Source organism: Panthera pardus, unplaced genomic scaffold (genome assembly GCF_024362965.1).
Source record: "Panthera pardus isolate Hobbes unplaced genomic scaffold, ASM2436296v1 HiC_scaffold_7, whole genome shotgun sequence".
Lineage (NCBI taxonomy): Eukaryota > Metazoa > Chordata > Mammalia > Carnivora > Felidae > Panthera > Panthera pardus.
In genome coordinates, this window is record NW_026527002.1 from 16,373,765 (window position 1) to 16,400,095 (window position 26,331).

Here is a 26,331-nt window from a genome sequence, read left to right on the forward strand (position 1 = left end):
AATGTATCTGGGAGTTATACTATATATATTTTCACTGAGAAACCTAGAAGATAAAGAGACTGGGGACCCTATAAGAACCACCAGCCTGGACCACCAATGGAAATCACCAGGAACTGCTTGTAGCTTTGACACAATTCACTATGTCTGGCACTTGAGCCATCAGACAGCAGTAGGAGGGTCTACAGAGAGCAAGTGCCTGCTAAAGGCTTTGACTAGAACAAGTGGTGGGAGCTGCTGCTGGTAGGAGACAAAGTTTGTATAGCTGTTTCTTCTACATTCCAGGTCTCTCCCTTGATGATTGATCACAGTTCTGTAAAGATTGCTGGCTTAAAAAAATGCAAACATTTCCCTAAGAAACATAGTAAGATTAGAGGTCCAGAAACTTTTGTTGGAAACCTGAGCCAAATACAGAGATCTTAAGTTGTATGCAGCTCTTAGATTCTGGACAAGCTTTAGGCTGGTAAGAAAAAAATATTTTAAAAATGTAACACACAGAGATCTTAGTGGCTTGCTGAAGGTTTGAAGGCTTATAGTGGCCTACAGGTTTCAGAATATCAGGTCCTCATTCCTTAAGGCAGTACTCTTATGACTGGTATAGATAAATACTTCTAATATTGGGCACAGTTTATCTGTGCTTGTACAAATATTCTAGTCTATTCTACCTTATTAGGGGAGGTAAAGAGCTGGCTCTTAAAATTAGCCTAAGAGTTCTGACCAGAAAACTAGCTAAAACAAAGATTTATCAATTAGCATTTAAACTTTTCAAAAGTTTAAATTTTTTTTTTTTTTAAATTTTTTTTTTTTAATTTATTTTTGGGACCGAGAGAGACAGAGCATGAACGGGGGAGGGACAGAGAAAGAGGGAGACACAGAATCGGAAACAGGCTCCAGGCTCTGAGCCATCAGCCCAGAGCCCGACGCGGGGCTCGAACTCACGGACTGTGAGATCGTGACCTGGCTGAAGTCGGCCGCTCAACCGACTGCGCCACCCAGGCGCCCCAATATTTTTAACTCTCAAATTAAAAAAAATACTCAAGCATAATGCCTCATAAAGTCAAATTATTACATAGTCTAGTAAAAACTTGAGATTATTGTAAAGTGATATCAATGCATTGACTGCCACTAGAGGTCAGCACTTGACTCTCCATCAGGTTTTATGTGATGGGGCGAAAAGGTCAATTCTCTAAAACAGATCATCATTTATGGTTCCTATTGTTATCTCATGCCATCTGTCTTGAATAACGAATGTGACTGAGGATCACACAGAACTAGAGAACACCCTGACAATTGCTGGGGTGAGCTGTTCTGATATTCCATCTGCAAATGTGAGGAAATCATAGGACTGTATAATGTGGCCTTCAGAGGGCCCTGGGTGGCTTGGTGATCAAAATACTTGAATCATATACTATGGCAGCAGGTGTTTCAGAAATAATTACATGGCAGGGGTAGCACTGGCATCATTATTTGCAATTTGAAGCCAAATGGTGCCCTGAAATTGCTATTCTGTCCCTTTTGCAGGACTCTGTACTAATCCTCACCCAGTGGCTCCTCTTCCTTAAGCCCCAATAACATTCTTGTTCTGGCCTTCTTTCATCAGTAGATTGTATCAAGTTTCTTGTGGGGAGAAAAAATGTGCTGGGTACAAATGCATGAAGTGGTTGTAAAGTGTTCAAGGGATTCAGAAGTTGACCAAGAGAAAAGATATGACCATAAGAGGCAGTAACCCACAAGAAGTTTTATTGGGTGGGGCTTTATTGCTTGAGAGGGGAAGATGCTCACAGCATGAAACAATCCAGAGGTTTTTAGCTAGGGAGCCACTTACAGAAGGGGAGCAAGGCAAGGGAACTCAGTGAGAAGGGAAGGTGGGGGCATTGGCAAGGGGGCTTACATGTCTAGGTGATGTCACTCAGGAGCATAGTGGGAAGTCTCTGAGCCAGACAGCTCCAGAGCGCCATGGCAGGTTGGATTCTTAGAACCTCAAGGTTCTTAAGCACAGTGGTATACAGTGGTATAGAACAGAGGCCTTAGGTAGAATTAACATATATAGTTGACCCTTGAACAACATTGGTTTGAACTGTACTGGTCCACTTTCATGTGGATTTTTTTAAGGTAAATACAGTATGGTACTATAAATGTATTTTCTCTTCCTTATGATTTTCTTAATAATATTTTCTTTCTTTAGCTTACTTTATTGTAAGAATATAGTATATAAGTTAATTGACTATTTACTTTATCAGTAAGGCTTCTGGTCAACAGTAGGCTATTAGTAGTTAAGTTTTGGGGGAGTCAAAAATTATATATGGATTTTTGACTGTGGGAGGTTGGCACCCCAACTCCTGCATTGTTCAAAAGGTCAACTATACTTGAAAGAGAAGAATGGAGACATAAAAGATAACCAAGAGTTTCTGGTTATCATTGACTAGGTAATTTGGGTCATTTTCCTTTCTCCTGAGAGAAACTAGAAAAACGGGATAAAAATTATCTTTTAATATATACATCTGAAAAGCACTTGATATTAAAGAATTACTGCTGACTAGGTCATGATAAGGAAGAAGAGAAACTGAAAGGCTGAGCAGGACTCTACAGAGAAAGGAGAAAATTTTGGGACCCTAGCCAACAAGAATGAGAGTCTTGCAATTCTATTTATTCTCTGAAGTGCTGCACCCCAGGACAAAGGACAAAATGGAAGTAAATCATCTGTGGTTCACTATTACTTTTGTGGTCCTCTATAAACCATATTTCCTGGTATTCATGTCCTTGTATAACCCTCTTGAATCTGGGCTGGCTCTCTGACCTAATTTAACCAATAGAATGTGGCAGAAGTGATGGTGGACCTAAATGCTAAAAAGGCCTAGCAGCTTCTGCTTCTGCAATATGGTTTAAGTTAGCCACTTTTTAAGAAGTATGGATATCCCGAGATTATCATACTTTGGGGCTCCTCATTTAGCCATGTGGAGAAGCCCCATGAAGAACAGAGTTCCCAGCCAACAAGCCCTAGCTGAGCTCTCAGCCATAGCTAGTGCCAACTTACCAGCAATCAGTGAGGCCATCTTGAAAGCAAATCCTTCAGCTCCAATGGAGCAGTCCTAGCCAAAGCAAACAGGACTTGTATCCACTAAATTCTGCCTAATTACAACATTGTAGGCAAATTAATAAAAATTTTTGTTGCTTTAAGCTATTAAATTTCACTGTAGCTTGTTAACCAGAAGTAGATAAAGGAAAACACCAGTTTTGTATGGATTATAACTGAACTTGGAGCCATCTAGGTGACTGAAAAAATCTCAATCCCTAATATTGGATTAAGATGACCTCAGTTTAGTAAGTGCTTCCAGGCATCTGAAAATAGGAAATAAAAGTGCTCTCTGGTGTAAGACAACATTCTCTTGGCAGTCCAACTATTTCTTTAAAAATTTTCCTAGTTTTATTGGGAAATAATTGGCATACATCTTTATATAAGTTTAAGCTATATAGCATGATGGTCTGATTTACATACATTGTGAAATGATTATTGCAATAGGCTCAACTAACATCCATCATCTCATATAGGTACAAAAGAAGAGAAAAAAATTTCTGCTTACCATAAAAAGTCTTAGGATTTACTCTTTCACAACTTTCCTACATATAATACTCTTTTTACAGTTTTAAAAATACAGTATTTGGCACACAGAGACAAGCACAGAAGTCAAGACAATATGAACAGGAATCAGCAGAAATGAGACAATAGACACAAAACCACAGACAACCTCAGGTATTAAAATTATCCAATACAGATTTTAAAATAACTATGATCAAGAAACAAAATATAAGATTGAGGATTTTCACAGAAAACTGAAAATTATGAAAAGGGATATTTCAGATTTTTTAAATGAAACATAAGTTTCATAACTAAAAAATACAGCAACCAAACTTAAGAACTCAAAGGCAGTGTTTAACAAGTTAGAGAGCTGATTGGAAGATAGACCAGAAGAAAATAGCAAGAAAGAATTACAAAAGGACAGGAAACAATGCAAGAAGATGAAACACATAGAAGATCCATTAGATAAATGCAACTGGAGTCTGAAAAGAAGAGTAGAAAGAGAATAAGAGGAAACTTATTTGAAAACAATGTTTGTGAATTTTCCAGGCTCATGAACAATATCAATCCATTTATACCAGCAGCCAAACAAAAGCCAAACAGAACAAATAGAAAGAAATCTGTATCAAAGCACATCACAGGAAAACTGTTGAAAAATGATGTAAAGCCTTGATGGCCACCAGAAAAAAAAATACAAACTATCTTCAAAGAACAACAATAGACTTGTAACAGATTTTTAAACAGAAATAATGGAATCTAGAAGACACTGGACTGAGATCTTCAGTGTGAAAAAGAAAATAGTTGATAACTTACAATTCTATATCCAAGGAAAATGCCCTTCAAAAATGAAAGTGAAATAAAGACATTTTTAAGTTAAACAAAAATCGTAAGAATTAATTATCAGCAGATCTATACAGATATACTAAAGGGTGTTAATATGCAGGAGGAAAATAATTCCAGATGGATAGTCAGAGATGTAAGATGTTCCAATCAATGGCAACATAATTGGAAAATATGCGAGTAAATGCACACAGACACTAATTGTGAAAAAGATCATTAAATAATAATTGTATTAAATAGCAATTCTCGAGGGACTAAGAGACTTAGAGAATTAAAGTACATGCTACCAACAACACTTATGTTGGGAGGAAAGTAATAGTGTTCATGTCCTAAGACTTTTATATTCTCTTGAAGGAAGACTAAAGTATCTTGATATTGGACTTTGATAAGGATTTTCTAATAGGAATTTTAAAAATGTATAATTTCCAAAAGCAACCATGGAAAAAAGTAGAAAAACTATAAAGACTTAATCCAAAAGAAGGCAAAAAGGAGGAAAAACATATTTTTATGTGGGCAAAAAAAAATAATGATGTGGTAGATTTAACCTGAATTATATCAATAATTATATTAAAAATAAACATAGGCTAAATGCTTCAATTAAAAGAGAAAGATTGTCATTGTAAATAAAAAAAATAATATTGGATTCACAAAACACACATCTAATACATAAGTATACAGAAAATGTGAAAATAAAACTAAAGAAAAATATATTCTAGGTAGATGCCCACCCAAAGAAAGCTGGTGTTGCTTATTCATATCAAAGTAATGACAAAAAGTATTACTAGAGGTGAAGAGGCATATTTCAAATGATAAAAGTCCAATTCACTAGTCATGTATAACAGTTGTTAATTTGTATGCTTCAAAAACCATGGCCTAAAATACATACAGCAACAAATGACAACTATAAGGAGAAATATGCAAACCTGCAGCCATAGTGGGAAACATACCTTGTTTGGTAGATCAGTAAAATGGTTAAGAATATAGAAGATTTGAACAAAAAAAAATTAGCAAATAAAATCTAATGCTCTTCTACAAGAACATAGCACTCCACGGGTATGGAATATATATTCTTTAAAGTACACATGGAACATTTATAAAAATTGAACAAATAATGAGACATAGAGCAACCCTCAAATTTTGAAGGACTTAAATAAAATGTTTTCTCACAGCAATACGATCATGATAGTAAGAATAATAAGATAACTAGAAAATTCCCATGTGTTTGAAAATCGGGAGGCACAATTTAAACTAACTCATGGGTAAAATAAACCACAATTAAAATTAGAAAATATCTAGAACCAGGGGCACCTGGGTGGCTCAGTCGGTTAAGCGTCCAACTTTGGTTCAGGTCATGATCTCATGGTTTGTGGGTTCAAGCCCTGCATTGGGCTCTGAGCTGTCAGCTTTAGATTCTGAGCTTTTGAGCTTGCTTTGGATTCTGTGTCTCCCTCTCTCTGCCTCTACCCTGCTCATGTTTCTCTCTCTCTCTCTCAAAGAATAAACATTTTAAAAAAGGAAATATCTAGAACTGAATGTCACATATTAAAACTTGGGAAATGCAGTTTAAGTAGTACTTAGAAGGAAATTTATAATTAGATGCACATTTTAGAAAACTGAGTCTAGCAATAAATAAAAAATAATACAAAATGGCCAAGTTGAGTTTATCCAAGAACACAAACTTCAATTAACATTAGAAAATCAATCACATAAACAGATTGAAAGACAAAAAAAAATGTGTCTTCTCAACAGATAAAGAAAAAGCATTTGATAAAATCTAACATCCATTCACTGTTAGTAAATTAGTAAAAGAGAAGGATGGCTGCTATAATCACTTTTATTTTTTTAACTTATTTTTATTTTTTTTATTGCTTATTTTGAAGAGAGAGAGAGACAGAGTGCAAGCAGGGGAGGAGCAGGGATAGAGGGAGACAAAGACTCTGAAGCTGGCTCCAGGCTCTGAGCTGTCAGCATAGAGCCCTCAAATTCATGAGTTGTGAGATCATGAGCTGAGCTGAAGTTGGATGCTTAACCGACTGAGCCACCCAGGCACCCCTGATACAACTGCTTTTATGTGACATCATACCCAAGGTCTTAGCCAAAACAATAATAAGAAGAAAATGTTAAATGATATAAGGACTGGAAAGGAAAGAAACAATTTTTTATATATTATATAACTGTGTATGTAGAAAATGCAAAATAATCTGTAATTTATTAACATTAATAAATAAGCTTAGGAACATCAATATATAAAAATCTCTTATATCTGCAATGAATTAAGAAAACATTTTGAACTGTCAAAACCACACACACAAAATATAAGTTCCTAGGAATAAATCTCATAAAATATATGCAAGACGTAAATGGTAAAATTATAAAACTTTGAGAATCTTTCTGAATTCAGACTAAAATTGATCAATTCAACTAAATGAAAATTAAGAATTTCTGTTCATCAAAAGAGTCCATAAAGAAAATAATAACAAGTTCCCAGAATGGGGGAATATATATGTAATACATATAAGTGACAAAGGATTCATATATAGAACACATATTTTTTAAATACTACAAATTAATTTAAACATCAAACTAAACACTGGCAAAAGATTATGCACTTAAATAGAGGATATCCAAATTATAATTGCAAGAATATATATATCAGCCTCATTAGTCATTAGGAAAATACAAATTAAACTACAAAGAGATGTATATATGTATATATGTGTATACATATGTATATATGTATGTATATACATATATATGTATATATGTGTATACATATGTATATATGTATGTATATACATATATATGTATATATATGTATATATGTGTATATATGTATGTATATATATACATATATACATATATCTATATCCATCCAACTGTCAAACATTAAAATGTCCATCACTACCAAATGTCAGGGAGATGTGTGCACTGGGATTCCTATGTTGGTTTCTTATGTTTTCACTTGGGTGTTGATTTAGTCCAAGAGGGCACAGGAGGTCCACCAAACTTCCAGTATTATGACAGCTATCAAGCTCCATTATGCAACACTTGCCATACATCTAGGGTTACTAATCTAGGGGTTGTTTTCACCTTCAAACTCTGGTTTATAGCAGTTAATTTTCCTATTTACCACCAGTCTCCTTCCCATTATAGCCAATTTTTTCTAGAAATAATTATCTGAGAATAATATTTAAGAGAATATTATCTAGAATATTTCTAGAAAGTCTATCTCTGAACTCAGATTTTGCTTTGTTTTGCTACCTGAGCTTTTTCAAACTCAGATTTTGTTTGGGTTTTTTGTTTGTTTGTTTTGTTTTTTTTTTGCTATCTTTGCAGTAGATGCTAACTTTATTTTAAAGGTTCTAGGAGATGGGAAGAAATCAATGCTTCACTCTTCTTCTTCTACTCTTTCATCTTAGGCAACAGGTAGCTTCTTCTGGGACACTGGAGGGGAAATAAACTTTGTGGCTGAGAGAGTTTAACAGAAAGTCACACTGCAGTGGAGAAATTTTGAAATAGGAAACAACAGGAGGTAATTGGAGAAAGCAGCTGAAAATGTGTTGAGTGGGGAAAGGCAGCTTGTAGACACAGCCACGCCAGGATGGAACTTAATTCCCTGAAGTTCAGATGCCACCCTTCCCAAACAAGGTCTCCTCTGATATTTCAACCCCATGGAGATAGATCTGGCCTAGAATTGAGGCAACATGGTCAGAATCAGGTCTTAGATGACGTAGAGACTGGTAGAGAGTAGTAGGTAGATCTGATCTGAGTGTTAGATGTTAAGAGGAAAGGAACTGGGCAAAACATCATAATTCTTAGAAGTATGCCACTGTCTCAAAATAGGGGCCATAAGTAATTACAACTATAAACCCCACGTTTATCTTCTTCACCACTCAACTGAATTCACTATGCATTTCAGTTTACGGTTGTCAATGGATTGCAAAGTGGAAATGAGAGGCATTGATGCTATTTCTAACATTAGTTATAGCCATACCAGATTAATTAGGTGATTAAGAGTAGAGAGAGATTTAGGATAAAAAGCACACATTCTGGTTAGAATTCTATTACTTTTTAAGTTTAAAATGAGAAACTATAAGAAAGATCTTTAAAATGAATTAGGTGAATTTTATATTTAAACGTACTCCAAGCACTTTCTTTCACCCTAAATTCCACACATGCTTCCTTGGTCTATAGGCAATTCCCAAGTGTGGGTCATTAACCAATTACTTCCTGAGCAGTTGTGTAATTTTGGTAGCTGCCTCTGCTAGCCATATTTCCCAAGGATTCCTCAGAGCCAAGAGTATCTGCCAAGAGGAGTCAAAATGCTGCTGACGACCAGGAATTGGATTTGTTACAAATGGAGATGCTCCAGCCCTCTGAATTTGCCAGTGCTATTGTTAGAGGAGTGTAATAAATGGCTGGGTGCATCTGCCCTTGTAAGCTGACAAAGATCCGAACAGCTTAAAATATGACAGGAAGCTAGGCTTCTCTGGCTAAGTCTCGGGCAGTATATAATCAGTCTACAACTGAAACCTAAAAAGAAGGAAATGTATGCAAAGAGGCACTTTGCAGGGGTTTCTTTTTTCAAGGCAGAATTAATAGCTCTTGTATCTGATTGGCTTGAATTTGATTTCTGGAACTAGTAGGGGGAAATGCTGTAAATTGTATTCGAGGGCATGGTGTGAGAATTCCAGGGATATCATGCCATTAAAATTAATGTGTTTAAAGAATCCACTTGATGTTATTTGATGATGATCATTGTATCACTGAAGTTAGAGGACTTTTTTCTTTCTTCCTTTTTTACCCCTTCTAATTTGTCAGTGGGTCATTTAAGAGAACAAACTCTAAACTTTCAGCTATTAAAAGAGAACAACATTTGTAACTGGACCTTAACAATGCTTATGGAAGGAAACTACACAAGCGATATGTATATTTTTTGTAACAAGCAAAAACAAAATAAAGAATCACCTATAATCCCAATGTGCAGCTATAAGCACTGTTAATTGTGGTCATAACCTTCCATTTTCCTCTTTCTTCTCATTTTTCTGCTTTATTTTTCCTTATACAGACATATATACCACTGTCTATGTGTATGTGCATGTGTGTGTGGGTGTGTGTATCAAGGTCACCAAAAATTTCTGTATCACTAAACCTAGTGATCAGTTCTTAGTCCTCATCATATATGACCTGTTGATAGTATTTGACACAAATGACCACTCTCCTCCTTGAAATACTTTGTTCACTTAGATCCCAAGACACCATATTCTCCAGATTTTTCCTTCTGCCTCATTGATCTTTCTTTCTTCATCTCCTTTGCTTGTTCTTCCTTCTCAAAGCCCAGTTTTTGGACTTCTCTTGGACCCACTCACTTGTGAATCTTTTCCACTTCCATAGCTCTAAATACCATCTACTTGCTGAGAACTCTCAAACATGCATCTCCTACAGTAATTCTTGCCTAAACTCCAGGCTCATATATCTCTCTTACCTCCATCTCCACTTAGAAGTCTAATAGGCATCTCAAATGTGTCTAAAATACAAACTCTAAATCCTAACAAACCATTCCCTACTGCCAAAAAAAGAAAAAAAAATTCTTGCCAACTCATTAAGTAGTAACTACAAACTGCTATTTGCTCAGGCCAAAACTCTGGTGCCGTCTCTCATTTCTTTCTTTTGTATCCCACATCCAATTCATCAGCTAGCCTTCAAAATATATCCAGAATCCAACCACTTCTCATTATATCCTCCACTACCACACTGATCAGAACCACCATGGACTTTTCCTGAAAGAGTCTCCCTGCTTTGGTCTTTGTCCTCTCCAAGAGTCAGTAATCCTTCTAAAACTAAAGTCAGATCATACCACTCTTTTTCTCAAAAAAACCCAATGGCTTCCCACATCACCTTAAAGACCAAAAGCCAAAGTCCTTTTATAATGGTCTATTAACACTGTGTGCCTTACTTTTTAAATTTAAAAATATAAAAAAGGCAGCCTAGTGGTGGTTAAGAGCATGTGCTCGAGGTCAAATTCCCTGTGTTCAAAGCCTGGCTCTAATTATTAGCTATGTGATATTGGGCAAATTACTTAACTTTCTGGTGGCTAAATTTCCTCATCTGTAAAATGGGATCATGATAATACCTATTTCATAGAGTTGTGATAAATATTAATGAATTAATATTTATAACATGCTTACAATAGTGCTAGCACATAGTAAACATTATAAAAGATCTTTTAAATGACAAAATAGGCATTTTATGCTATTAGCACAAGATTTCATTATGAATTCTGCACATAAAAAAACATAGATACCCCAAACATCTCTCAAAAAGCATGAAAATGTTTTAGTTAAACAAATTTAAAATGAACTATCATTGTTTTATTCTTTTTGTTTATTCTGAGTTCAGAGTTGAAATCGCTTTTACACCATGATTTACACTTTTAAGTATTTTGGTACTGATGCTGGGCTGCTTAATCACCTACTTCCTAACCAGCAGTACTTTAATTCCTAAAATATGTGTGATTTTTTTTCCAGCTTATTGTATAGATTGACTTATAAAGTAGACTTTACTTTTCTGTTATACTATGGACTTTTATTATTGCATTAAAATGAAACCGTTTAATCTAAACCAAAATAAAAGCTTAAGGTATATTCATACATAGAGCTATAAAGGACACAGCAGAGAGAACAAGTCACATAAAATTTCCAGTATGGAGTCATAAAATTTGTTGACTTTTTAGTGGAAAAATTACTACAGACTCAATTTTGAACACAGCTTTAATCATTATTTAAATCTGTCTGCAAAGGGAAGTGAAGGAAATGGCCACCAGCCAGACCCTGACTATCATAGCCCAGTTCTCACATTCGTGTTATAGGTTTTTTAATACTTGAGTATAACAAGAATAAATTACCCTCAAATCTCTCTCTCTCTCTCTCTCTCTCTCTCTCTCTCTCTCTCTCTCACACACACACACACACACACACACACACACACACACACCACACTGCAACACAACACATACATATATTCATCAGGAACTGATTCATGATCCACAGAGAAGACAGGCCCTTTTACTCACAACTAAATTCCTACAGATTATTTGAAGTGGAAAGACCTATTTTAAAAGAAGTCAAATAGGGACGCCTGGGTGGCTCACTTGGTTAAGCATCTGACTCTTCATTTCAGTTCAGGTCATGACCTCACGGCTCATGCAATCTAGCTCCATGTTGGGCTCTGTGCTGACAGCACAGAACCTGCTTTGGATCTGTCTCCCTCTCCCTCTGCCCCTCCCCTGCTTGCTCACTCTCTCTCTCTCTCAAAATAAATAAATTTTTAAAAAAGAAGTCAAATATACATTTGACAAGGAAAGTCATAGTATCTGTTCATAAAAACAAAAGGGAGTGAAGAAGGGTTTGTGGAAGATTTGTGAAAAAGGTCATAATTTTATTCAAGGGAGTATGAATCAGATTTTTTTGGACAATTTTTCATTTAACTTTTAGAATATGTGGTGTGAACTTTTGTTAATTCCAGAAACTTGTTCCAGTTCTAAATGGAATTTTGGTGTAAACTTACTCTATTGCTCACTTGAAAGGCCTCTGCATATTGAAGTGGGCCACTGATCAGCTGCCAGGTGAAAATAAACTTCACATATTTGCCAACAGCAAAATGGCTCAGACTCAACAACTACACAGCTATTGAGAATTCCTTTGAGGATGTGAGGAAAGAAACAATACTACTGTGCCTGCGCATAGAAACAAGAGACAACATCTAATGGAAACTTGCTTAGTCACATCAACATTTTTGTGAAACTTATCATTTCACAGTAATTGCATGTAAAAATGATGAACAAATGAATAATGCCCCCCTAAAATGTCATTGCAATTCTTGTCAAATAATACTTTCCCTCACTTTTTTTATTTTAAAAGAAAACTGGCCTTGAAACATCATCCAGACAAGAATCCAGATGATCCAGCTGCTGCTGAAAAGTTTAAAGAAATCAACAACGCCCACACAATACTTACCGACATGTCAAAGAGAAACATATATGACAAGTATGGATCACTGGGACTCTATGTGGCTGAGCAATTTGGAGATGAAAATGTTAATACCTACTTCATGCTGTCAAGCTGGTGGGCAAAGGTAAATCAATTTTTTCTTCAAAAACAATTCCCTAGAAAAACCATGATATTATTCACTCTTTTAGGCTCCATCTCAGAGAAAACCTAAGCTTACTATATTATTAAACTCTTATAAATAAAAAGAGGTATCACTTTAATCAAAAGCTATTATTTGAGGATCATTTTTTGCTTTAGCTCATTAAATAATCATAAAATACAGCATGACTTAAAATACCTCTAGACATTAATTATAAATGAATTTGAGGCTTCAGGTTAATTCTGACTGGCCCCCCCTCGACCCATGACTAATTAAGAACTGACTCACTGCTCAAAAACAAAAATAATTTATTAGTGTGACAACTGCTTAGTAAGTTATTATAGGACAAATTTAGCCATGTACTTTACTATCTATAGCATAGGCTACATGAACAAACACAGTACTTGGGAGAATGTGTGGTAATTATGTCATAGGCTCACGTGCAGCCTGACTTGAAGTAGTGGAGAAGGAAATGAGGAGGAAAAAGTGAGAATTAAGTAGTGTTGAACAGTGTGTTGGAGAGACATAGAGGCAAAAGGGGAAAAAAGGATATCTGGTCAAAAAGAAGGCAACATTTTTAAGGACTTAGTACAATCAGAATTCACTTTTAACAATAAATTTTGGGTGGTTTCCTAGGAATACCTGGTATATGTCTGGTGATGGTTATGCATTTGTTCATGAGTTTTAATGTCCTTACTTTTTTTTTTTTACATTTATTTATCTTTGATAGAGAGAGACAGAGCACAAGTGGGGTAGGGGCAGAGAGAGAAGGAGACACAGAATATGAAGCAGGCTTCAGGCTCTGAGCTGTCAGCACAGAGTCCGACGCGGGGCTCGGGCTAACAAACTGTGAGATCATGACCTGAGCTGAAGTTGGATGCTTAACTGACTGAGCTACCCAGGCACCCCCTTACCTTTTGACAAAAGCATATTTACATACAAAGCATTCATATGATCCATCAGGATATTTTTGGACAATTCATACATTTTGTGAAATCATATGAACTCACACTCATATGAGAGGTAATTAATTTAAAAAACTGCAGATCTCCAAAAAAAGGGGTTGCATGGTCAATAGGATTCTGATTGCTATTTTCTTCCACTAAAATAAATCTTGCTAAATTGAGGAGTTTTATATATGCAGAGAAAGAATATATTTTTGCACGTAAGCATGGAGAGTCTACAACCTAAAGCCACATTTGTCTTCTACAGTCTCCAAAAATGTCTTCTCCTAGAGATAACTGGGATTCCCACTTGAGATCTCCTTTCTCTATTGTTGAAGACCTGGGAGAGAGACAAGTTCCTGCTGAGTGGATTTGGACCTTGGAATGAGAGTGTACATACTGACAATATCACTTATGATTGACTTAATGTTCACATAAAATGTAGGCTTTAGGGGGCTTGCCTGGGAACCTAACCTCCAGGTGTGACATTCTCTCCCTGGGAAGGTATATCGGACATTCTAGATAATTTACACACTAATACCTGGTTGCATATTAGGGCTGGCCTGCATAAAAACAAATAGGTTTCCTTACTGAGGAAGTTGACAAAGTTGATAAAAATTCATATAGAAAAACAGACGCTGTCCAGCAGTATAAGAAATATATGAAATAATTTCTGATGTGGCTCTTTAAAAGTAAGGCTACAAAAAAATGTACCTTCTTCTGTTTATGTCAAAAGCCTAACTGCACCATGTCCATCAGAGTGGTCCGGCGCATATGATCATGTATTAAGTATGCATTAAATGAATGATTTATTGTACCACTGAAAATATGTATTTCAAAAATATTGAGCTCCTGGGGCACCTGGGTGGCTCAGTCAGTTAAGTGGCTAACTTCAGCTCAGATCATGATCTCATGGTTCGTGAGTTTGGGCTTTTTGCTGTTAGCGCAGAGCCCGCTTTGGATCCTCTCTCTGCCCCTCCCCTGCTTGCACTCTTTCTCTGAAAAATAAATACACATTTAAAAAAATAAATAAATCTTCCCATTAAAAAAAAATAGTGGACTCCTACTTATGCTCAGTAGTGTGCTAAGTACTATGAGTATGTAAGTCAAGGCTATTTGTGTAGCAGGCAACCAATCTAGTTGGATTAATTAAAGAACAAAACAATATATGATTTAAAGAAAATTTTCAGCAGAGAGTAAATATGGGAATTGCATGGTAAAGACATAAGAGGACAAAAGTAGGTAGAGAAAGGAGGAGCTGGTTGAGGCAATAGCTCAGGAATACCACACAGGAAGGTTTTTGGAGGCAGCTGGTGAGGACAGTGTTGCAGCTTTTTTCACAGAGTAATTTTCTTAAGTCTATGAAAATATAGAGTATCCACAGCAAAAAGATTATAGGTGCGAGAGTGTGACTAAAGCTCCCTCACTCCAAACCACTGTAGGCTCCACCCCATAATGAGGGCCAGAGTCAGAAAGAAGCAGGAATGAGCCAGGTGAGTTTCATCAACTTTAAAGATTTCTACCTTAAGTTACTGAAGAACTGCATACACGCAAGGTGATCTTTATCCTCTTTGTTCTTTTTAGATAAAATCTGCATTCTGATTCAAAACACTTTCTATTTCAAATAACATATTTTTTACAACCATCATATTGCTGAATTAAAAAATGTGGCTTATTTTAACTTAAATTGAGGGTTGGTAGAGTTTCTTTTCATTTTAGCTATGGCAGACTTAGTAAACAAATATTTCATATGCTTGTGGGGAAATCCTGGTTCTGGCTGCTCACTAAAAGGAACAAATTATTCATCTATCTATTAATTACTTTATACATTCATTAATTCAGTAGGTATTTATTGTCTCCCACATGCCAGGTACTAAATCCTTAGGTAGGAGGGATTAAAAGATGACTAACATATAGTTACAGCCTTCAAAACTCTCGCAGTCTAATGTGACACAGACCTGTAAACAGATAAATGTCCTAAGGTGTCAACAACAACAACAGAACCATTGGACAAATTTCTGTGGAGTACAACTGGGGCACAAAGGAGGCAGTAATTGTTCTAGAGTGGGGTTATCAGGAAAGATGTCAGAGAGAGGATCTTTGAGATGAATCTTAAACTCAGAGTTGGCATTTGTTAGATGGCTGAGGAATGGAAGGAGCCCTCTGGGAAGATGAATCCACAAGGAGAGCAAAGCTATAGAAGGTATGGCAGGAATAGGGCTGTGCTAATTAGGGAAAGGTTTGAAGCCAGATGACCATTAATAAGGAGTTCCAGTCTTTCCTGAGAGGCAGGAAAGTTGCCGCATAGGTTCAAGAGAAATGTATTTCAGTAAGTTCCAACAACAATGTGCAGAGTAGAACAGGAGGCAAGAGTGGAGGCAGGGAGGCTAGTTAGGAGGCTACTGATGTGTTAAAGGCAGAGATAAGGAGATCTTTCTAAAGTCCTTACCAGTCAGGAGAGAGACAAGGGAGAGGGTGTAAGAGATCTTAAAGAGACTCTGGCAAGACTTAGTGACTAAGGGAAATGAGGAGGTGTGAGGGAGAGCTATCAATAGTTTATCTTTGGTGAGAATGACTCAATCCCCTTGGTTAGCTCATTTGACCTGTAGAGGTTGTCTGTTTGTTGTTTTGTTTGTTCTCCTCTTAATAATGATCACCATAGCTTATGAATAAAGAAGAAAGTATCACACCTCATTACTGTGGCTACAAGTCACTTCCTGTGAACTTGTTAGGCAAAACTTTATAAGAAATTTGTTTCCAAGGCAACTAAAAAGCTAGTTCTTGCATGGAATAAGGATGCGGGTGAATATGTGGTCCTCAGGGGGAACTGCAACATCTTCAGGTCTCTGAAGATACATGGATGCACACTTAATGTCTGGTTTCTCCCACACGCCACCATTCCTCACCCCTATTTTGGTTTGTCTCTGTTTCCCCTAGACCCTGTTTGTCATCATTGGACTCTTTACTGGCTGTTATTTTTGCTGCTGCCTGTGCTGCTGTTGCAACTGCTGCTGTGGACGCTGCCGGCCCAAATCATCAGTGGCAGAAGAGGACTTTTATGTGTCCCCAGAGGATCTTGAGGAGCAGATCAAGACCGACATGGAAAAAGGTGGAGTAAGATGACAGCAGAGCTAGTGGGTGTCCCTTCACAGGCCTGACCAAGCACAAGGTCCCTGGTGATGGTTATGACTAAAGTGAGAGAGATCCAACAACCCAATGAGGGGAATCCCACAGATTGTCAGCTTTTGGTACCTCTTTCGGGCAAGGATAAAGGAACAGTTACCTTTCCTGGCCACAGAGAAAAGCAGAACCTGACACCATTAGAAATAAATCACAAAATATGCTGATCACAAAGCAAAGCCAGTACAATTCATGATGTTGTTACAAGAGTGTTCAGGGAGGTTCAGGGAGGTTTGGGTGGGAATACCCAGAGATATGAGAACCAAGCCTGTTAACAAAGATCTCTATTCAAATAGAAGAAAATGGACATCAATAACCCTGGACTTTTTTCTTTTCTAATTACTTGGTAATGAGTTTTGGGTAGAGCTGGGGAAGGGTGATCTTTCTTCCCTGGAAATGAAGCTTCCTTCCAAATCCACATATTCAGAGCTAGCCTCAACCAGCATCAAGAGAAGACTGAGGGATTTTCCTGCAACCTGTGACCCCTTCCTATGGGGAACACTGGGTGGCTAGTCTGGCAAATAGGTGGGTTACTGTAACAATTTTTTGTTATTGCCCTTAGAGACAAACTGTGGGCCCATGGTGAAATACAATTACCATTGTCTTTTGCCTCATTTGGGATATAAAAGGACAATTAATCTTTTATTGAGGACATACATACCAAAAGGAACAAATAAGCAGCACTACTCAAAAATGGGTTAAACAGAAATGTATAAATGTAAACTCCAGTGACCTTACATAACTTGCTTAGGAATGATGATCCCATCTGCGTTTGTAAGGGAGATAAACTGTTTTAAGATCTCATTAGCTGGCTCTGTTGTCTATAGGATCTCCCATAACATCCATCAATCCAGTACAGTACTCTATCATTGTCAGAGGATAGGAAGGGACGTGAGATAGGAGAGTATTGTCATCATCATCCACTGTGTCAACCTTTTCTTAACTTTTCCTGTATAGTGCAGAAACCAAAACTAGGTGAATTGAACCCAGATATCCCAAATCCACTGATATACACTTCTCTGAAAAGCCTCAAAATCTTTTCTATTTTAAATTAGATAAAAGCTCTACCAGGTCATTTCAGCAGACCTCCTTTGCAGAAGATTTCTTTTCTGGAACAGAAATTTACACTCAGTGCCAAATTCCACCCAGGTTTCCTTCCTGCAGGGTGACTAGTGATAAATCTGTGTGCCTCTCACTGTTCTTAGTTCTGACTCCCCAGAGCTACCAATTCCATTGCAGAGGTCATATTTTAGACTAAGTCTGATTGTGTTACAAAGAATCCTTAAGCAAAAGGACAAGCTTTATTCTATGGCTAAATATTTAAAAGCTCTATGCTGAGTTGATCCAGGTTTTATAGGGCCTGACACACTATTTGGGCAGTCCTCTTAAGAAAAAAAAAGCACAAAATTACAAATACAAAATTAGATCTGAAAGTGAATATTTATTTGGAATGAGAAAATGAAATCACAACAAATTTAAAAGTTTAAAAACTGAAAATATCATGTATCAGAAAATCTAGAAAAATAGCGAATAGTTTAACTGCCTGACACACCTCTACAGTACTTTCTCCTTATGTTTTCGGGATGCATTCATTATTCTTTGACTGCCTCTTCATTTAATAATAATTTTGGAATGTCGTTTTCTGTAGGAAGAGTAGAAAACTAATTGTTTTTCCTCTAGCATGTTTGATCAAAGTTTGTTTTCTCTCATTGGTAGAGTAGAAAAATTTCTTTTGGTTTTACAACTCACTAATAATAATGTCTAAATTTTTAGGGATTGCTTTAAATTTGGGAAGACTAATCTAGTCTATTTCATATATAAGTTGTAAGATTTGGAAGAATTTTTCACAGACCACTTTCTAAGTCTGCACGTTTCCAACTTTGTTGCCTCTACATCACCTAATACTTCCAGCATCAGAGCCCCCTGGGCACATTCATATAGTGTGACATCACCTGTGGCATGGATCTTCATGTCTCCTCAGCAAGTGAACTGGCATAGGGAGCTATAGTATTCCTCGAGCCATTCCCATGCCAGTATGGCTAGCAATAAGTAACTATAAACAGAGTTGCTGCAAACCACAAAAACATATCCCTCTAAGTCCAAATGAAACTTATCACTTAACTCTATTTCCTCTTAACCGAATCCCTCAAAACATCCATAGCCCCTCTGTTGCCACTCATTAAGAAGAAAAGTATGATGGAGGGAAAGTCAAAGTGAAAAAAGACAGTGTTTTTGCTAATTATGATTAAAATATCTTACTTTTGCAAATCTACAAAAATATAAGCACATTGCTAGGGCCCCAAAAGGCCCTTAGAAAGATTTGCACAGATAGAGGTCCATGAAGCTAAAACTCATTAACCATCCAGTAAATTTACCACTGCTCTTCAATCTAACATTTCATTACGAAAATCTATGCCTTATTTGTAGCTAGCTGCACTAGTTAATTTCAGATTTTTATTCACTAATTCAGAGACTTTATGTTTACAGATAAAATAAACATTAAGACTTGTAAAGATGAAAAAGCAGATTCCATGAGAAGACTCTGCTTTCTGGACTATGATCCAATAAACATAATGTGGTATCTTCTGTTCTGCAAAAGAAGGGGGCCCATTTAAAGTTGTTAAAGAAAATATTCTTGAAAGGTGCTACTAATCATGCAGATATCAAGCTACTCATGAAAAATGATAGGCAGCATACATCAATATTTGAGTCCATTAGAAGGCACTGGTGAGATATTAGCACTTCAAGATTTTTTTTCAGTGATTCTGAAATTAAATGAAACATGGCAAACATTTTCTCACTTGGGGAATTATTACCTTATATTGAATCTAATCATAAAATCCTAGGATTTTAAAGGTGGAAGAAATCTGAGTAGTCAACCCTTACCTTTCCACAATTTTTTATCAGACTGCTGCCTAACCTCATTTGAAAGCTGCCAATGGTGAGGAGGTTTGGGACTTTGTATGAAAGTGAGAGATACTCAAAAATTCAACAACCACAGAAGGATTATAGAGTCAAAAGCAAGTTTATACCAACCTTCTGGCACCAGCTCTCCAAGAATAACAACATTAAAAAAATTTTTTGTGTAAATATTTATGGGTTTTGTTTTGCAAAACTCTTATCCTGGCTACATATTTTTTGCTGCTTCTTTGCATAGCAAAAATTTTGATGAAAAATTTATCAGATTTTTAAGTGGATTATGATTTTAATGTCATGTCTAAGAACTTTGAGCCTAACCTTATGTCATAAAGATTTTCTTCAATGTTCTCTTCCCCTCTTTTAAAGTTTATTTATTTTGAGAGAGAGAGGGAGCATGCACACACAGGAAAGGAGAAGAAAGAGAGGGAGAGAGAGAGAATCCCAAGCAAGCTCCTCAGGTTCCACACTGTCAGCGTAGAGCCTAATATGGGGCCTGAACCCACGAACCCATGAGATCATGACCTGAGCCAAAATCAAGAGTCAGATGCTCACCTGACTGAGCCATCCAGACACCCCTCCAGTGTTTTCTAAAAGTGTCATAGTTTTATGTCTAACATTTAGATCTGTGACCCATTTTAAGTTCATTTTTGTTTACGGTGTAGACTTAGGTCAACTTTGGTGGGCTTTTTTGGCACATGGAGTTTAATTGTTCTAACGCTATTTGTTGAAAAGATTATCCTTTCTCCATTGAATTATCTTCGTCCCTTTGTTAAAAATCAAGTGACTATATTTCTATGGGTCTATTTATTGACTCTATTCTGTTCCATTGATCTATATCTATCCCTTCACCAATAACACACACATCTTGCTTTCTGCAACTTTAAAGTAAGTCTTAAAATCAGCTAGTGTGATTCCTCTAACTTTATTGTTTTTCAAAATTGTTTTGGTGATTCTAGTTTGGTTTCCTTTCTGTATAAATTTTAGTATCAGGTTGTCTAAATCTACAGAAAAATACCAATTTTTAAAATTAAAATTGCATGAAATTTGTATATTAGTTTGGGAAAAATTGAGATCTTTACTATGTTGAATCTTCTAATTCAACAACATGGGATGTGTCTCTACTTATTTAGGTCTCATTTGGTTTCTTTTATGAGTGTTCTGTAGTTTTCAGAATACAGAGATGGAATATGTTTTGTTAAATGGATACCTAACTATTTCATTTTGGGGAGAGCTATTGTAAATGGCACTGGCTTTTAATCTGGGTTTCCAGATTAAATACTTAAATACTTGTTCATCACAAGTATTTACAATTATTTTTGTGTACTGACTTTGTATCCTGTGTTCCTGTTAAGCTCACTCATTAATTTGTATTGATATGTGTGAATTCTTTGGGATTCTCTATGATGTCAATTATGTCCTCTGCAAATAGAAATAGTCTTATTTCTTCCATTCCAATCCACATGCTTTTTATTTATTTTTCTTGCTTTATTGCACTGGCTAGAATTCCAACACTTGGTTTATTACTCTGCTGTCACCATCTTCAAATTCTTAGCTTTTAAAAAAATTTTTTTAATGTTTATTCATTTTTGAGACAGAGAAAGACAGACAGAGCATGGATGGGAGGAGGGGGGTAAGAGAGAGGGAGACAGGATCTGAAGCAGGCTCTAGGCTCTGAGCTATTAGCACAAATAGCACTGTGAGATCACTACCTGAGCTGAAGTTGGACACTTAACCAGCTGAGCCACCCAGGTGCCTCACTTCAAATTCTTAGCTTTTGAATCAGGTATAACACATTTTTTCATTGTGCACTGTGTTTTGCTAATTATGCAGCCAGTACTGATAAAACATTTCTCTGAGTGGACTATAAATCCACATTTCAAGCTTGATACTCATTGGCAAGTAATAGAACAAAATGCCTGTGGAGCATAATACCCTACTTTCAGGGAAGAGTGAAGCTAATTGAGATGATACAGTGGGATGGGGAGAAGCAGGTGGAGCAAGGGTTTTATATTAATTATCAATGTAAATGCTATGCTACAGATTATACTGTACTTAGAGATTTGACCAGTATATGAATATTACAAATGAAAATGTATTTTTCATATATGAGTATTAATTTTCAAAGAAGTATGGCTAACATATCTTATATTATTCTAAGTGCAATTCTCAGAAATGCCAAGGTAAAAACTATAATAAAACTAATACGAGATTATCTTCTCTCCAGATTAAAAGTTATAGCTCCTTAATACTTTATTGCCTCCTTATGCCTAATTAGACTAACAAAGAAGAAAGAAGCTAACTAGAGAAATACATTTGTGATTTGAATTCAGTGAATAAACACCTCAAACTTCTCTTTTAAGGACACGTTATAGAACACTAGATATTTCTTAATTTATGAAAATCCAAATTTAAAATATCAAACATTTTTAGCCAGCTGACTCATTAAAAAACATTAAAGATGTTTTTCACTTGACTTGAGATAGTTAATATTCTAGTTTTATATTTAAAGTCTACAATTTTTCTTGGATATTTTTTATTATGTACATATTACAAACATACCTACTCCTTGACACTGGCTAAAGCCTAAGATACGTTTTGATGCTGTAAATGGTACCAGTTTCTATTTGGGAGTAGTGGTACAGGGTGGGATTTGGTAGCAGAGAGGAAAGATTAGCTTTAGTTATTATGTCTCTTTCAACTATGTGAGAAGGTATAATCCAGTTTCTACACTTAAGAAAGGGGGAAATTCCAGTGGACTCTTCAATATTCACAGGAAACTACAGAATTTATAAACAGATATCCATCTCTTTTCAAAATAAAAATATACTCCCAGTGGGATCCTAGGAACACAGAGAAATTCTATTATTCTTATGAATCAATTGGGATAAAACAGAAGAGAGAAAGTATCTGGGGGGAGCCCATCGCCCCCTCTTTTTCATCTTGGAAAATTTGAAACTTGAAAGGCAAAGGTAATAAATACCAGGTGATTTCCCTTCCTTTCAAATGTTCACAAATTCGAAGTTCCACTTTGTGAATTTTTGAGTGGTATACTTAAAACAATCTCATTTAGACCCAGTATATTCCTCTGTTAGCTGAAGACCACAATGAAATCAGAATACTACTGCTAGCTAAGAGAACTCTGTAGACCATCTTCAGATACCCTGTTTCCTGGAACTCTGCGTGCGTGCGTGTGTGTGTGTGTGTGTGTGTGTGTGTGTGTGTGAGAGAGAGAGAGAGAGAGAGAGAGAGAGAGAGAGAGAGAGAGAGAGAGAGAAAATACAGAAGCAAGAGAGTAAGTGAGAACCAGTTATCTCTAAACACCCTGGTAAAACAATCCAAGATTACAACAGCTAAATTCAGTGTTGGTTTTTTTTCCCCCAAACTGAAGGCAATGGACTGAAAACTCCCAGTTAAACCCTAAAGATTTTTTTCATGCAATCACGATTTCCCCATTTTTTGGAAGGAGAGGGAATAAGATATCTAAGGAGAAGATTTTATAGAGTTGACCTTGGTTCTAAACATGTGATATTCAGTGATAGAAAAATCTATTGATTGCTTAACTGTTCTTGTTACTCACCTGGATAAAACCCAAATAAATTCACAGCCACTGTGCTGAAGAGGCCATATGGCTTGTAATTAGACTCCTGCTCTCAGCCAAGATATTGAGACATTTATTACATTTGCTCTATAACATTCATCACACTTTGTTGCTCAGGTAAAGGGCATCAAGGAAGAGATTAAATTCACCTTCTCTCTTTTCACCAACCCCCACTCAATCTCCCTCCTACCTTCTTCCCCCCAACCAAAAGGGACCCATTCTAAAACTAATTCATAGAAAAAAAAAATTCTTGCAACTAACTAATCCAAAGTCCTTTACTTCTTCTTTATATAAATACACCAAGTAAGCATCATCAAGGTTCCGGGCCAGGGGACCAGGACAAGTGAGTCAGCTCAGAATGCTGACCCAAAAGAAACTCAAAGTGGATCCAAAGTTTCTTCAATTTTTGGCTGCCAAGGTTCAGTGAACAAACAAACAGTGTAAAAACCTGTTTACTAGACAGGTTTATTAAGATAGTTTTCCCACAGCAAACATTTATTGAGCACTTAATATTTGTTAGACACTGTGGTAGGAGCTAGAAAAAGAAAATACATGGACTGGGCTATCTTGGATTTTACAATTTAGCAGAGGAGTGGGAGACAAATTGAAATAATGACACAAAAGAGCTAGCTAATTTACAAGTATAAGCACACCAAAGAAGAGGCACAGGGGCTGTGATAATAAACACTAGGAGGCCTGACTTGTGAGACAATGTAACAAGGAACAGAAACAAGAGCATAAATGGGAACCAGTTATCCCTGGCAAACCAAACCAAAGGATGCAGGTAAAGCTAGCTTCCCTGAGGAAGTGACATTTAAAGCTGAAGACATAAAGAAGGAGAAGTTGAGGTGTAGATTATGAGGATGGATAACCCTAGAAGGGATGAATCTTGATACCAACAAAGCGTTTGGCACAGTATCTCCCTACACCCTGTAGATAAGATGGCAAATAATGTTCTCCATGCCAGACAAAGCAGTTAAAATCATATTGGGCTGTTCTACTGAACAGTTTTATCAAGGAATTGAGTAAAACAGTAGTTGTACAGAGATCACAGTTGCAAATAACCCCAAAATGGGAGTTGTTCAGATAAGGGCTCATCCCATCAAAGTATGACAGAGAGAAAGCAGCTAGAGTCTTAGACATTTTGCTAGGGAAGAGCAAGAGCCGTAAAATTTAACTAGATAAAGGGGAAAAGGAGTTAAGAGAAACCCAGGAGGTTCTGAGGAGGAAAGGACAAAAAGTAGAGGAGAGGTGGAATTTTATTCAGCCATAAAAAGAATGAAATACTGACACGTGCTACAACGTAGACGAACCTGTAAACATTATGCTAAGTGGAAGAAACCAGACACCAAAGGACAAATATTGCATGATACATTTATATTAAATAACCAGAACAGACAAGTCCATTGAGGCAGAAAACTGATGGTTGTCAGGGCCTGGGGAAGGGAGAAACAGGGAGCAACTGCCTAACAGGTACTGGGTTTCCTTTGGGGGAAATGTCTTATAACTAGATAGAAGTGGTGAATTATACTAAATTGTTTGCTTTTTTTTTTTTTAACCTTTATTTATTTTTGAGACAGAGAGAGACAGAGCATGAACGGGGGAGGGTCAGAGAGAGGGAGATACAGAATCTGAAACAGGCTCCAGGCTCCGAGCTGTCAGCACAGAGCCCAACGCGGGGCTCAAACTCACGGACCGTGAGATCATGACCTGAGCCAAAGTCGGACGCTTAACCGACTGAGCCACCCAGGCGCCCCTAAATTGTTTGCTTTAAAATGACTAATTTTATGTGAATCTTACCTCAATTAAACAAATACACAGGGGTGCCTGGGTGGTTCAGTCGGTTAAGCGTCTGACTCTTGGTTTCAGCTCAGGTCATGTTCTCATGGTTCATGAGTTCAAGTCCTGTATCAGGCTCTCTGCTAATAGTATGGAGCCTGCCTGGGATTCTCGCTTTCTCCCTCCTTCTCTCTCAAAAATAAATAAACTTTAAAAAAAACAAACAAACATAGAGGAGAAGGGTAGAACAAAATTTGATTAGAGAAAGAAATTAAATACCCTTCCTACAGAGAAGGAGAAGGTTCTTTGTTCTCTGCAAATTCACCCATGGCAGGGAGTGGAAGATGCCACAGGCCTAACCAACTCACAAAGTAAGGGAAAATGAGAAAGTGGATTATTAGCCTTTTATGCCAACTACTTTGAGAGCAGATACTATTATGGCTACAACCAAGGGCTTTGGAGTCAGACAATTCCATTTCAAGCCCTAAATATAGGTTATTGGTTGAGGTGTTGGGGGTAATTCACTTAATTCCTTAATCTGTTATTGTTTTTATTAAATAATACATACAAATATTATGACCTGACTTTATACCTTTTATAAAAAGAATATGCCACTACCTTTTCAGTTCCTATTGACTTTTCCCTCTGCTATCTTAAATCCTTTGTAATCATTTTTTTCCTTCAGTTTTATTGAGATATTTGATGTATAGCATTGTTTAAAGTATACAATGACATGACTTATACATATATTTATGAAATGATTACCACAATATGTTTAGATAACATCCATCATCTCATTTGGATACAAAAAGAAAAAAGAAAAAAAGGTTTTCCCTGTGATGAGAGCTTTTATGATTTACTCTCTTGGCAACCTTCAAATATACCATATAGCAGTGTTAACTACAGTCATCATGTTGTATATCACATCCCCAGAAATTATTCATCTTATAACTACAAGTTTGTACCTTTTAACTACCCTCACCTCTGGTAACCACAAATCCAATCTCCAATAAATTTTATAATCTACATATAAGTGCAATTATACAGTATTTGTCTTTATCAGACTTACTTCACTTAGTTTAAAGTACTCACATTCTATCTATGTTGTTACAAATGGCAGAATTTCTTTCTTTTTATGGCAGAATAATATTCTATCACACACACACTTTTTCTTTATCCATTCAAACATCGATGGACACTTAGGTTGTCTCCATCCATGTCCTGGCTATTATAATGTAATAATTTCCTTAATATTCTTTTTAGCATTACAAATAAAGAAATTTGCATTCCTAATCCATATATTGCTTGCTTTTGCATATTTCTGAACTTTAAGTGAATGGGCTTATATT

General features: G+C 36.5%; 1 protein-coding gene across 3 annotated transcripts in view; it reads left to right on the forward strand.

The window, feature by feature from the left end:
• Window positions 1-26,331, forward strand: part of DNAJC5B (DnaJ heat shock protein family (Hsp40) member C5 beta) — an 89,689-nt gene that overhangs the window by 54,956 nt on the left and 8,402 nt on the right. For all 3 annotated transcript variants that reach the window (XR_002077207.2, XM_019439453.2, XM_053896364.1), the window contains exons 4-5: window positions 12,334-12,547; window positions 16,444-16,615. Coding sequence is in view for 2 of the 3 variants with exons in the window: in XM_019439453.2 (XP_019294998.1) it covers window positions 12,334-12,547; window positions 16,444-16,615 (386 nt within the window). In the remaining variant the exon portion in view is untranslated. The remainder of the gene's footprint in view (window positions 1-12,333; window positions 12,548-16,443; window positions 16,616-26,331) is intronic.